Source organism: Castanea sativa, chromosome 2 (genome assembly GCF_040712315.1).
Source record: "Castanea sativa cultivar Marrone di Chiusa Pesio chromosome 2, ASM4071231v1".
NCBI lineage: Eukaryota > Viridiplantae > Streptophyta > Magnoliopsida > Fagales > Fagaceae > Castanea > Castanea sativa.
The window spans coordinates 10,360,231-10,375,352 of NC_134014.1; the positions used below are offsets into that span (position 1 = coordinate 10,360,231).

Consider the following 15,122-nt stretch of genomic DNA (forward strand, 5'->3'; position numbering starts at 1 on the left):
TATATATTTTAAATACAACTTATGTGGAAAAATGTGATAGTTGCGAACTCTACCTGTCAAGCTCCAAAAAAAAAAAAAAAAGTCAAATATTGGTCAAAAGCATCGGTTTTCCAGTACATATAGATTAGTCTATCTCCTTACACGTGTAATTAGAAAAATTAAATCATTTTAAGATGCATTAAATACTTTATTTAAGTGTATTAATAATTTATGGTTATTTTTGTCAAAATGCACACATATATCAAGGTGCATTACTTAATACTTTATTAAATAATATCTTAATTTATACATTAAAAAAATAATAATAATAAAAAATAAAAAATAAAAAAAGAAGAAGAAGAAGAAGTTAAAACTTCATTGACAAAGATATCTCCACTCAAATTACGATATACCACCCACCTCAAATTTAAATCATGATATATATACTTGACAAAATCATTCCATATTTTAGCAAAATTCGCATGATACGGTTATTTTGTCACAAAATACAGAAGAATCATTCTATATGGTAATGCTTTTTTTCTTTTCTTTTTTTAAGAATCAATATATATGGTTATCCTAAAACCACGTCCCAGTAGACCATGGTTTCTGACAAAACATTGGTGAACCGTAGCTATAACGTTCCTTATTGTAATAGTTGCTTGTAGTCTTGTACTTTCTCATATTCTATAAAAGGATTCCAATACCTAGCATTGTCGCCAGTCAATTGTAAGAGACTAATAGTCATTGATAACAGAATACAAGCCATGGCAATGAAATTAGCTCTCTTTGTTTCCCTCATGATTGCTGCACTAGGAGCTCCAATATCTGAAGCCGAACCAGGGCTTGGAAGTATCGTCTTCGATTCGATCCACATCCGGGGGACTTTGTATTGCACAGTCAACTCCAGTATGGGTGCCAATGGTACCGCCACCCCGGTTTTCCCAAGTAAGTTTGCTCAAGTTATATTACTTGCATAGTTTCCTAGCTAGCTCAGCATGCAAGGTTGTGTAATATCTTTGTATCTTGTTAGAGTACTGTTTGTAATTACTGTTCCTCCTAAAGTATTTACACCACGACTATATATACACATTAGTCTCAACTATGGTAATTCTTCATCATCTGTAGCCTCACCATGGTTTTTTATTTGTTTATTTACTTATAGATGCTGAAGTACTACTCTCGTGTGGAGCTAGAGGACATGTGGTTGCTTCTGGTTATACCAATGCCACAGGACGATTTTTGATTTCCATGGATCCTCAACAGTATTTTGTTCCTATATTGTTGAAGAGTTGCAAACTAGTGATTATCTCACCCTTCGATCAGTGCATTCCCAAATCTACTGTGGGGCGCTTGGTATCACCCTTGAAGTACATAGGGAAGACTGTTTTTGGGGATATTACAGTTGCGAACATTATTCCAAATGGACTTCTTCTCGTTCACTCAGCTTGAGGAACAAAAGCACAAGTTTACCATTGTTAGTATTCAACTATTCATTAATAAGATCAATCTATGGTAGCTTCATTTTTCTTTCCATGTACTCTTAAGAATAGTACTTTTAAATGGGAAAAGGTAACTGGTGCTTTAAGGGCATTAATTTAAAAAATATTTTTTTACAATTTTTAAAGAAAATAAAAAAGTAACTACTTTTTATTACAATTTTTTTATATTTCCATAAAAGTAAAATAGTTTATCAGCAAATGCTTTAAGATTAAAAGCACTTGTTAACCGAACTATTTTTAAATATATGACTATGAACATTGGAGGTGTAAACTCCTTTTCAGTACTTGTTAAAGACTTTTATCTAAATTTTTTTTAATTGAGTTATTTTGGGGAAATAACAAAAGTTAAAAACAATTTCAAAATATTCTTAAATTAGCCTATCTCTTTACTCATGTGCAATTAAAAAAATTAAATCATTTTATGTTGCATTAATCCACATCAATTGTAGATTAATATATTCCCAAAAATAAGTCAAAGCTCTACAACAAATATAAAGACAACTGACCACAAAAGAATGGACGTTTGTATATTAATTGCACATCATTGTTAGATTTTTAAATGGGATAAAAGTCATTACCAACAAGTTCAATTACAAAATCATCATATATGAATTCTTCCATAGGATGTGCAACCCTAGTAGCAAGTCTTGGCTCTTAAAGAGTTAAGATGCCTAAAGTTTACAACTCCTAAAGCGCAACCTCCAAGGAGTAGTGTAACTATTGCTAGCAAAAAAATTCGGCTCAAAAGGTCATAACCTACTTTGTTAAATTATAGTCCTGACGATAATAAGCCAAAGTCCATTAAGTAGCATAAGTAAATGAGGCTTGAGAGAAATACAAGTTTCATTACAATTAACGTTTTATAAAATGTTCTAAAATTTAGGAATTACTAATTAAGTTCTACATAATTAGTTCCATACTTCCATTGATAATGTAATGAGAACATTTGAAAGAATGACTCATTGTTGCTAATTACTTATTTCTTTCTCTTTTTGGAACACGATTACTAACGTGTTCAACTATTGTATAATAATATTTTTTCTTTAAAAAAAAACCCCTAATTATTGATCACTAAGGTTATATTTGGTAACAATTTTTGTTTTCTATTTTTAAAAACTTGTTTTTGGGAATATAAAGAAAAAACATTTTTCTTGTATTTTTGAAATTAAAAACAAGTTTGGTTAGTCGAAATTAAAAAAATAATTTTTTGAAGAAAAAAATAAAATATGTTGTTACTAGGATTTGAACTCTAATACTAACTCATTAAATGAGACAGATTCATTAAATTAAATGTGTGCTTTCTTTGACTTTTAAAAACTAGAAATTAAAAACAGTCGTTTGCATGTTTTCAGTTTATTTCAAAAATTGAGTTTTGAGAATAGTTTTTTGTTTTTGTTCATTTTGAGTTGCCAAACCAGCTTTTTAGTTTCAAAAATAAAAATTATTTTTGAAAATAGAAAATAAGAAGAAAAAACAATTACCAAAAATACCCTAATGTTTTGAATTGTTGATACTTAAAATTCATTAATTCTCATTACTCTCTCTCTCTCCCTCTCTCTCTCTCTCTCTCTCTCTCTCTCTCTCTCAATAAAGGCTAAGCAATAAAATTTTTGAATTTTCATTAAATGGATAATTTAATATGGTAAAAAATAAATGCTTAAAAAACGACAGTGTATTTTAACCATTAGATATCTAAAAAAATTTTAAGAGGGAATCTCTCACACACACATATATATACTTAGATTAGATTAGAGTATAAATTCTATCTTGTATAAAATAAATAAATAAATAAATAAACGATTAGATATCTTAAAAATTTTTAGTCTAAAAAATGCGTAACCCATATAAAATTAAATTAAGCGTAACTTTTTTTTTTTTGAGAAATTTTTTTTGAGATGTAAATTAAGCGTAATTTGAACCCATCTCTAAATAAATATATAAATTATTACTATAACATAAAACTATATATATATATATATATATATATATATGTATGGCAATTCAAAAACCACATATTAGAGGTATTACTATTCATGATCTACCACGTAGACAGTGGTGATAAAACTTGTGATATTTAATACCGTCTTAGGCTTTTTTTTCATTACCAAATTGCACCTATACTCCATTGTAGACCATGGTTTTAGAAAAATATGGGTCTTTCTTATTATAATAGTTGCTTGGGCTCTCATATACTACAAAATTCATAATTTTTTTTTTTTCGTTAAAGTGGTGTATTGTAATTGGAATATAATATATGAAAGTGATATTAATGATGTATCTAAATGAATATTACGTTGCACCGATCATAAAATCTTATATTTTTGTTTATCTATTGTTTCTTTTATATATTATTATTATTATTATTATTAATTTAGCTGACAAGGGGACCAAACAACAAGAATGTTACTATCTCTCTTCACTGAATTTGTTGATCACCCTACTTGTATTCTCCTTCTATATACACACATGCATGGATGTTGCTTTTTGATCTACGTCAAACATCGTAAGAAGATATACAGACATGAATAAATACAACTACATCCTTATTGTTTAGTATTGTATATTGGTAAATAAATATATAAAATATAAGATATATATGGTAATCATTTTTTTAATTAAAAAAAAAAACCAATATATATGGTAATCCTAATACAACATATTAGGTGTTACAAAACCACATCCTAGTAAACCATGGTTTTAGACAACATTGGTGAACCGTAGTTATGATGTTTCTTATTGTAATAGTTACTACTTGTGCTCTCTCTGCATATTCTATAAATTGGTTCCAATGCGTAGTATTTTAGCAAGTCAATTGTAAGAGATAACCACGGCAATGAAATTAGCTCTCTTTGTTTCCCTTATAGTTGCTGCACTAGCAATTCCAGTATCTGGAGTCCAAATGGGGCCTGGGGGTAAGGCCTTGAGTTATGATATTTGGTTAATCCTTATGCACTTCTACTATATACAACCCTCACTCTAATTGCTTCTTAAAAATAATACTCCAAACAAAAGTCTATTAAGTTCTCTTTGAATTTTCTAAATTAGTAGTATGAATAAGGAAGTAATTATTTAAATTTTTTTATAAAAAGTAGAGAGAAGTCCTGAATCTTATTCTCATCATTCTAGTTCTTGTTCTTTTACTGTGAAAAATCCTATTCTCCTTCATATCACTGAAGAACCACAATCAGATGGGTTTGAACCTACCACTTAAGATTAAGAATCCAATCAAAACCTACTTAAGATTTATAATTTTCTGAAAAAATGAAGAAAAATTGACCACATTCATATTCAATCCATCTCCCTCCCATTGAACCTACCACTTAAGATTTAAGAATCCAATAAGAAAAACAGCAAAACCCATACCAAATCAACAAAACCCATACATTATCAAGTGATTGACGTCCAAAAAAAACCAATCCCATTGATATTTCGAAATTAAAAATAGGGGAAAATCACCAAATCATGAGAAAACAAACCTTGAGATTGTGACACTAGAATAACGGCGGATTCAACATCTTTTTCAGACTCTAAAAATAACTCTAGTGATGACTGTGGCGGAATGAAGCTCCGTTGTGGGGACGAGGAGGAGAGTTTGCCCTTGGTTTGCCGTTTGAAGAAGAAGCTTTGAACGTGTTTGAGGAATATTTGGGGTTTTAATTGGGTTAGAATTGCATGTAATAAGGTGTATTGAGTTTAAATTGGTTGGCTGATGTGTCTTCTCATGATTGGTTGATTGGCTGGCGTAAAAGGTGTCTTTTACGCCAGCTCCGGACCTAACTTATTCTCTTTGTGTTTTACATGGATTCTCAACATTATACGGTCCCTATAATGTTGAAGAATTGCAATTTATTGGTTTTCTCACCGTACATCAAGTCCAAGTGCCCCAATTCTCCTGTGGGCTACCTGGAATCACTCTTGAAGTACACAGGGGACACTGTTGTCGGGAATCTTAAAATTGCGAATATTAGTCCAGTGGGATTTCATATCGTTCCCTAATGTTACTAATGTTAGAATTCATGAATTAATAAGATCAAAATTATCAATTAGTAAGGTAGCTTTTCTTTTTCCAAGTAATCTTAATAATAGAAATCTCTTTAATTTCTGAATATAAACCCCTTTGCAGTACTTAATAAAGGCTTTATCTCAGATAATAATAATAATAATAGTAATAATAGTAATAATAATAATAATAATAATAATAATAATAATAATAATAAAGGCTTTAATCTAAACTTCTTTTTAAAAAAAAAAAAACTATCTCAAAAAATTCTTTAAAAAAATATTGAGTCATTGATGACTCATTAATGACAGAGTTTAATTGGAATTCCCTCTAAAAAAAAGTTAACATGACCAACTACGTGTGTGTTTGGCTGGAAATGAAAAATGAAAATTATTTTACTATTCAGTTTATTTTTGTTACTATTCATGAGTCCTATTGCACTTTTTAGCACTATTCATGGTCCCACTATACTATTTCAATTAACTTTTACATTTTTGTGTTTCACTTGTTTAGAGCATATGTCATTCATTATTTATGTAATTGGTTAATCCTTTGTCAAAACGCACTTTATTTATAATTTGGTAGAATTAGGATGAGTTTTATACTTCAAGAAACTGTATTTCAAGATCAAGTGTTGAAGTCATCAAGTCTGTCCAAAAAACAAGCTTAGAAGCGTTATTTATTAAAACTCGACAGCTGGCTCGGCAGCTGCATCTATCGAGTTTTAAGAAGGTGTTTTGGCCTCGAGGCTCGATAGCACCTCGACACCTTTAGCTGTCAAGATTTAAGAAAAACAGATTATGAGTTCTGTTTTGATTCCAATCCGTGGATGTGTCTTTGAGCCTTCTTTTCTCCTAACCCTATACATATAAAAGGATTATTTTAAGAGCCGTCAAAGTGTGGCAAATTGCACAAGCATTGAGAAATTCTTATTCATGCAAATTGTAACTTTAGACAAAGTTCTTGTCCTAGTTCATCTCTCTTGTGAATAAGTTGCTATGTCTTTGCACCGTAGGGTTTTATAACCAAGTATCTTCTTGATCTTCATGGTGTGGATGAATTGAAGAACTTTGTAACCAACAATCTTCTCTAGTTGGTGATTAAAGTCACATACTAAGATCCGCACAATTGATTAGTCACGTACTTGGGAGTCGTGCATCAAAAAGAGAAATTGTCACTACAGAACAAGTCCAATTGGGTATTGGGGTAAGGGTTCAACTGTAAGTTGGTAAGGTACTTGGAATTCCTTTACTTGTAACCGCTTGTTGTGATAATAGTGAAATTTCGGGAGTGATGACCTTAAATTCACCCAGTGGGGTTTTTGCCATGTAGGTTTTTCCCATTCGTAAACAAATCACCGTATCATTTATTTTCCGCTGCATACTTAGTTTAATTTGTGATTTGTTTGTGCTACTATGCGTTTGCATGTTAATTTGATTAATTAATAACTTGGCTAATTAATCAACTTAATCCATCACAATGGGTCAATACGTTTTTGGCCTATCAATTTACAATACTTTCAGCAATAATTTTTTAGTTTCAGCAATAATTTTTGCAATTTTAACATTTAGATTATATGTTCTTTGTGTTCTTAACATGCATGTCAAATTTTGTGTCAAATGAAAATTATTTTTTATTTGATTTATAAATTTTTTTATGCATAATTTTATATTACAAAAATTTAAAATTTAAACCTTTAATTGATGGAGTTTAAATTTGATAAAAATGTAGCATGAACCCATACAATTATACCCACCAATCAAGCTCTGCCATATCAGAATGGAAACTAAAACACTATATCACAATCCCATAGTCTGAATGTTAAAAGAGAAAAAGAAAAAGAGCCTAAAAACCTTTTAGCTGGAACAGAAAAGCCGCCGGAGGTGAGACATCGGCAACTTCAAGAAGTAGGTGTGGAGCCGCCAGAAAGAGTCACCAGAAACAGCAGATCAATCATATGGAGTTGTCCGAGAGTTGTCGATGTGATCTCCCATGTGGAGTTCACCCATATTCAGTTAAAAGCAATGCAAGCATCCATGGACAAAGCATGCATGTAAAGGTTTACCATGGATGATTCAAAGGAATCACATTTTAGAAAGTTTAGAAAGGTTTTTGTACATGTACTTCAAATTAACCTTTTACATATTGAAATCCATGGTGGACAAAGCTTCTTTTTGCTTAAAGCTTTATAGCAAATTTCAATAAAGAACGTGCTGGAGCTCCAAGCCTCAAACCACGAATTCCAGTGAAGATCATTCTTCCTTTAAAAAAAATAAAATAAAATACCAGGTATTCTGATTATATTGGATTTTAATCAGGTTTTTTGGGGGGTTTATTGGTCGTCAGTCAAAGGCGACTCCGGAATTTTTGTTTAGGAGTTAGTAAGAAATATAAATTATATAAAATATAAAACAAAAGAAATTTGAATATATCAATATCACAAAATATATATATATATATATGAAATTCTACAATTATTTTTTATAAGGTTTCATATTTTAAAACCGTTGCATGATAAATTCATTATCAATCTTATAAACTATATCTTTTTCAATATACACAGTCAAATAATCATTCATCCACTGATTCTCATTCAATTGGACGGTTCATTCTTGATATATTTCATTATTGAAAAACTTTAAAAACAAATAGACTAATGGATAAATAACATCTTTATTTGTCTAAGATCCCCAATTCCTTTAACCTCCAAAAACTCATCATTGGAAAGCATATTTTTTTCTAATATAATAAACATTTTAATTATTATTGTTGTGTGATTTTTTTTGTTTGCAATTCTTTAATTTATTTACAATTTTTTAATTTATAAGTTTATAATTCTTTAACCCACCATGATTTTTTTTTTGCAATTCTTTAATTTGTTTTAAATGTACTATAACCCCGGTCCCCACAGGCCCACACACACGGTCAAAGAGAGTCACAAACTGAGTTACTGTGAGAGACTCAAAAGAGTCAAAACTCAACAACAAAAAGCAAAACTGCAAAACACTTATAACCCGTATAAAAAAACATTAGAAACAGTGAAAGAAAGAAAGAGAGAGATGAAAAATCAGATAGCGGCGCTGTGGCGGCAAATTAAGGACAGTCCAAGACTCCAAGCGGTGGCAGATCTTGGGGCTACGCAGCAACAGATTTTATTTTAGAAAGACACAGCACGGCAGCAGTAGATTTTATTTGGCCCTTTTTTTTATTTATGATTTTTCAAAATTTGATTTAAGGGCGGTTTATTTCTAAGCAAAAATTTTCTGTTGGACCTTTTTTTTTTTTTCAGAGTTTAAGCTGGGCTTAAAAAAAAGGGCCAGGTGAGGGTGAGGGTGAGCAAATTTGTATGGAAGGGTTCAAAATATATATATTTTTTAAATATTATATACGTATATAAATTTTGGGCCAGGGGTTCATTTGAACCCCTGGCTACAACCTAGCGTCACCCTTATCGTTAGTGTTTTACTTTAAAAATTCTGCCGTCTCATTTATTTATTCACTACAAAAAAAAAGTTCTATAGCCGTGTTTTTAAAACGTGGCTATAGCTCCAAAAAACGTGACTATAGGACCATTTGGTCTATAGCCGCATTTTTTTAGGCCACACAAAACAACCGTTTGCATAATGTTTAATCATTGGTTAAATTAACACTACTTAGCTAACAAGAAAAAAAATACAATTAAAAAAATGGCCAATATAAAGAGCAAAAAAATATATATTATTGGATCAACTCTTAAGTCCTAACACAATTTAGCTTCAAATGGATAATCAATTTCCTAAAATAAAAAAGTGAATATCCCATTTAATTATTATCACCAAATTGAAACAATTTTTTAAATAGAAACAATACCTTAATTATTATTATCTCTACTAATCTATCAATTCTATGGATAGACACAATCTAAAAACATATTATCCCATATGTCTTGCAAGATTATCCTTAAAATAAATTATAAACATTTTCTTAATTACTAATACGAAATTATGGTAACTTGATTAAATTTTGTTTTATTTTCTTCACTTTTCATGAGGATTTAAAAAATTAAACAATAAGGTTTAGAAATTGTGATTGCACCAAGAAGATATTTAGTTTAATTATCAAGTAGATGCACCAAATGGCAACAGTGTTTTAGATAGAAACAATAGCTTAATTGTTCTTATTTTTTTCTATTGTTTTATCAATTCTTTGGATAGAAAAAATCTAATTCTAAAAAGAAAAAATCAATTAGCTTATAATTCTTGCAAGATAATGCTTAAGAAAAATAAACATTTTCTTACTAGACATAATGATTATGGTAATTTATTCATTTTTGTTTTCTTTTACTTCGCTTTCTGTATAAAATATATTCAATTTTTTCCATTATCATATATATTGATAGAGCAAGAAATTATTTTTCGATATATATACACACACACACACATATATACATATATTACTTATATATATTAAGAACGTTTGTAATTTTGATTTAACATATAATAATTTCTTATGTAAGCAAAAATATTTACATCAACTAAGTATTTTACATCTTTGGAAAAAAAAGGTAAGTCTTGATATGTCTAAAATTATGTGTCAATTTAATAAAAATAAAACATAATTAAATTACATATGGTATACATCAAATACACTTTAATTTAATGAGTTATGTATGACATAAGAGTAATTAGAGGGAACAAGAAGATACATTATTTCAACTATATAAATGAGAAGTATTCTATAATTCAAATTAAATTAACATATGAAAAATAAGATAGCATTTGTTTAAGGTTAAATAAAAATACATAATGAAAAGAGATAGAATAGTTGTTTCTTAATGCATCCCAACTCAACTATATATCTAACAAAAGGAAACTTTACATTCTTTCAAATCAAGATGTGATTATAATTTATGATTGATTTTTTACTAAATTTCATAACAATTTCTCTTCAATACTATGCTCGCTAGGGCTTAGCTCTAAATCTGGTTTGGCTTTGCATTTTCTTTTTCTTTTCTTTTTTTTTTTTTAAAAAAAAAAAGGCTATGCTCCAATGAACCAATATCTATTTTTTTAATTTTAAATTTTTCAAAATTTTGGTTGGGCATTTTAAAAAAGCAAGATATTAACCTTAGAGGTTCACAATGCTCCATGAGAGAGAGAGAGAGAGAGAGAACAATTTTCAATTGTTGTGTTGATTTAGAAATTTATAACTGGAGATTTTGTGGAAGAACAAAAAGGATTTTTTTTGAGTAAAAAAAAAAGGATTTGTTTATCATGTTCATTCCAATAAAATAATAAAAAGAAAAAAAATATTTTAAGTATTTAAATCTTTATAAGTTATCTAATTAAATGTAATAAGTAAATTCATGTATTGGTAGGTTTAAATGTCACTTTTTTTTTTGAGAGGGAGGTTTAAATGTCACTTAACAAACCTATTAGCAAGAAATAGATGGAGGGATTACGCACCATTCAACACAACTCCTAACGTTAGAGATCAAAATTTTGAAAATTATAAGAAGTAAAAAATAACCCACAAGTTTAGGGGTGTGAATAACTTTATTAGTTCCAATTTCATAGAAAAATACTGAAAATGGACTGAGATAGTGAAAAAAGCTTTCACACTCAAACATTTACAAGTTGCACAATTTGCCAAATTTATATAATATCAAATTAGTGATATATAGGACATTTTCATCATTTGTATTACTCCATTGACGCCAATGCACACTCTTAATTGAAATAATGCTACCCTATATACCTATAGCTACACCACCCATCAAGTTCCATACCAGAATCTCGAGGTGCTCTAGAGGTTGGAGATCCAAAACGAATTGATTATTGAATATAGACCCCGATTTAAGGGTTAAACTCAGTTTTTATACTTTTTTTTTCTTTTGCAATTAAGATGTAGATGCAGTCCTAAATAAACAAATTTGAAATATGTTAATCGTTTTTAGGTTCCCAAAATTCTGGGGGCAATGTCATGTAGTTGTTAGAGTCCAAAATTAAGATCCAAAAAATTATTATTATTTTTCTTACCCTTATTCTTTAATCATTACAATGTGGCTACATATTGTACTTCTTTTCCTAAACAAACAAAAATTAATCTTTGTTAATCAACTTTGGGTCCCCAAATTCCGCTGTCCTCTAGTGGTTAGAGACCCATAGATCCCAAACTAGTTGATTAATTATTGACTCTGAAACAAGGATTAAAGTCCAAACTTCTACCTTCTTCTTTGGTCACAAATTAACAAATAAAATCTATTAACTTCAAATCTATTTTAACTACGGATAAGCACGTTTCTAAATGTTCAAGAGGTAATGATAATGGATTGCCTCAGCAATAAGAAATTTAGGTATACAATAACATTTAGAATTGTTATATTGACAAATTTTAATTGGTGTACAATAAAAATACGTCAATGATGATCCTATAATGAAAATAATGTTACACATCATTACGATGTTATCTTAATATTCTTTTTTTAAAAGAATTGCTCTGTATATAAAAGAATAAATTGAATCCTTAAGACAGGCAATGGGTAAGTAAAAATTCCTAAAACCACACAAAGAGAAAAAAAAGAAAAAAGAAAAAAAAAGAAATACACAGATAAAGAATTCAGCCACTAATGACATGAGTTATAATCAAAGAGCGAAATAAATTGAAGCCTTGATCAGAAGTTGACATACCAAAATCGGTTAACCTTCTCTTTGGTGCATGGAGAAACTCTGCATATTCTTGCCCCTCTTCTGTCTTATGAAGTTCCAACACTAACGGCCTCCGCGTAACAATACCTTACAATCAAAGAACAATTAATAATATCTCTTCCTTGTCCAACAAAAACCAAAAAATCAAAACAAAAATCAGATTTAATGATGTCTGGAAGCAGATGTTTAGGACAATTTGAACGTAAAAGTCAGATTTACCCAGCTGCAAAATAGACCAAAATTGATACAATCTTATAAATTTATTTTATAAGATCTTATTAGAAATCTACTAATTTATGTGTGTATGTGTATTTGAAAAACAAATGATAAAAACTATTTCTGAGTTTTTAATTTGAATCTCTCTCTCTTTCACGGGCCTATTGTTAACTATCCTAGTAGATAGATTCGATAGCACTAACAATCTGTAATATGTGGCCTTCCATGTCCAAAATTTACATTGGGAGTAATCTTCTGTATGGCCATTATGAACCTTTATAGTTTTATATATAAATTGTTTGGGCAGGGAAGTATTAGCACATTTAGTGTAGTTTTCCTCCTTTTTATACCCAAAAAAAAAAAAAAAAAAAAAAATTTGATAAATGAAATTCATGTGTTTTGGTATTTAATATGGGAAATGATTTTGTTAATCGGCAAGCAAAAAAAAGTTCTCACCACCACTGCACATTTAGTATAAATTAGAAGAACTATGCATGTCATTTTCTACACCAATACAAACCGTCTTATTTGCATCACATCTACCATCATCAGTGTTGCTGTTATTGTGAACACCATGGCCAATTCATGACAGGCAATCCACCATAACTGCCATCACTGCAGCTAACCACCAACACCACTTTAACCATCACTATTGTCACGAAACTAACAGTACCTTCATGTGAAGTTCACATACTAAATTTATTGAGAATTCTGTCGAAACTTAAACTTGATTGCTGAAACTAGCAGAGTAATTTTGATTGTATCAATTTTGGTCAGATTTATGTGTGTATGTGTATTTGTGATAGTCTTTATTAGAAATCTACTAATTTTATTACATAAATCTTATAAACAAATCACCAATCACAAAAAAATATATTTCAAACATTTATTTATTAGGCTATTAAAGTCTGCAAATTAATCATTTTAATAGATGCATTCAACTTTTATATTTGATAATTAAAATAATAATTTTGTTATCACATAACCAAAAAAAAAAAAAAGAATTGATTATAGATTATATCTTACCAGTTTGCCGAACACTTTGGGTAATGGGGTTGCCTCTATTCTCTTCTCATGCCATGAAGAACAATTACAGCCTACTAGTTTCTGTTATTCATTTCAAACATTCCACCATCAAAAATATATCGCGTTTAAAAAAAAAAATTAACACAGAACAGGGTCTCTAAAAATTAGAAGAAGAGAGACAAAGACAGACTTGGTAAGGCCAACCAAATAAAGTGTGATGTTAAATCAAAACCTTAAAAAAACCGAATCTAACCTAATTAGGTAAATCAGAACCAGCCAACCAAAATATGCAAAACTAAATATTAATAAACGCCCAAATTTTATTTTAAGAAAAACCTGAGGACATTCAGAGGTCTGACACTTGGAAAAAAAATTAGTGTTAGTCGAAACCCTAAACCCAAAATCAAAACCCTAAACCTAAAATATATGTAAAGAAACATCTAGAAGAAGTCCTCCTATAAACGAATAGAAAAAAGAGCAGAATAACTCATGTAAGAAATGTGTAAAAGAATAACTCATAAGCAGTATCCAGCAAGGCAGATATGGTTGGTAGCATAGTATGCAGATTGTAAAATTAATCACATAACAGCCCTGAACCATTTCAATCCTAAAATCCAAAAACAAAAACAAATAAACAAAAAAGAATTTCTCTAACCCAAATACCTAAATCAATCAATCCAACCAAATATCCAAACATAAAGCATATTTAACACTCAATTAAAAAGAAAATTACCAGTGATGGTACAAATAAAGTGGAAACTATACCTGGTAGTACTGTTTCTACTCAGACTTGGATTGCTTCCAAGGATTTGCCTTTTCACACAAACCCGAGAAAAAGAAAAGTTAAAGAAACACCATTTAATTTTTTATTACACGGATTTGGAATAGAAATCAATCAATGACAAATGAAATTTACAATTGAATCCAAGAGAGAGTTAAATAAATAAACGCTGAGTGGAACGATTGGAAATTCGTTGCCAGGAGTACTCATTCAAGAAGCGTAAAAGAAATTGAAAAGATCAAAAATACTCTGCTCTCTATGCGATTGAAAAATTACCCAAAACAACTTTAACTTGAAAATCCAAAACCAAACCAAACCAAAGCAACACAAATACCCTAACCATAAACCAAATCTAATCAAATAAACTTAATCAAAATCAAATCTAGCCCAAATGCCTAAATTGAACCTATAGTACCAAAAACCCAAAATTTGGAAAAAAATTACTGTTACTCGAAATCCTAAACCCAAAATCGAAACCCTAAACCTAAAATCAAAACCCTAAACCTAAAATCGAAACCCCACAATCACAAAATCGAAACCCTACAATCACAAAAACGAAACCCTACAATCACAAAATCGAAACCCTAAACCGAAAATCAAAACCCTAAAACAAAAATCAAAACAATCAATTTAAAAACTTACTGTTAGTTGGCCCTGTCAGTGTCTTGAGTGAGATTGAGAGAGGGAGAGACCCAAGGCAGCGTCGGTGTACGATCGGTGGTGGAGCTTGGGTGCCTTAGGGGTTTTTTTGTTATTTTTTTGAGGGTAAGGCTTTTCGCAGCCGCCTCGGACTTCGGTGCGGGTGAGGGTGGAGGCGGTGCCGCGGCGCTTGCTCTGGAGGTCAATGACGATGCCTTGGTGAACGACGGCGTGGGCGGTGTAGGGTGGGGCGGACTTGAGTTCGAGTTGGGTCTTGATCGAAGGAATTGGGT

At 30.2% G+C, this 15,122-nt stretch overlaps 1 protein-coding gene across 1 annotated transcript; it reads left to right on the top strand.

The window, feature by feature from the left end:
* The first annotated feature begins 746 nt into the window (after positions 1-746).
* Positions 747-1,431, top strand: LOC142624868 (phylloplanin-like). The gene is made up of 2 exons (XM_075798600.1): positions 747-927; positions 1,145-1,431. Exons 1-2 carry the CDS (start codon positions 747-749, stop codon positions 1,429-1,431), a joined length of 468 nt encoding a protein of 155 aa, XP_075654715.1.
* The last annotated feature ends 13,691 nt before the right edge of the window (positions 1,432-15,122 follow it).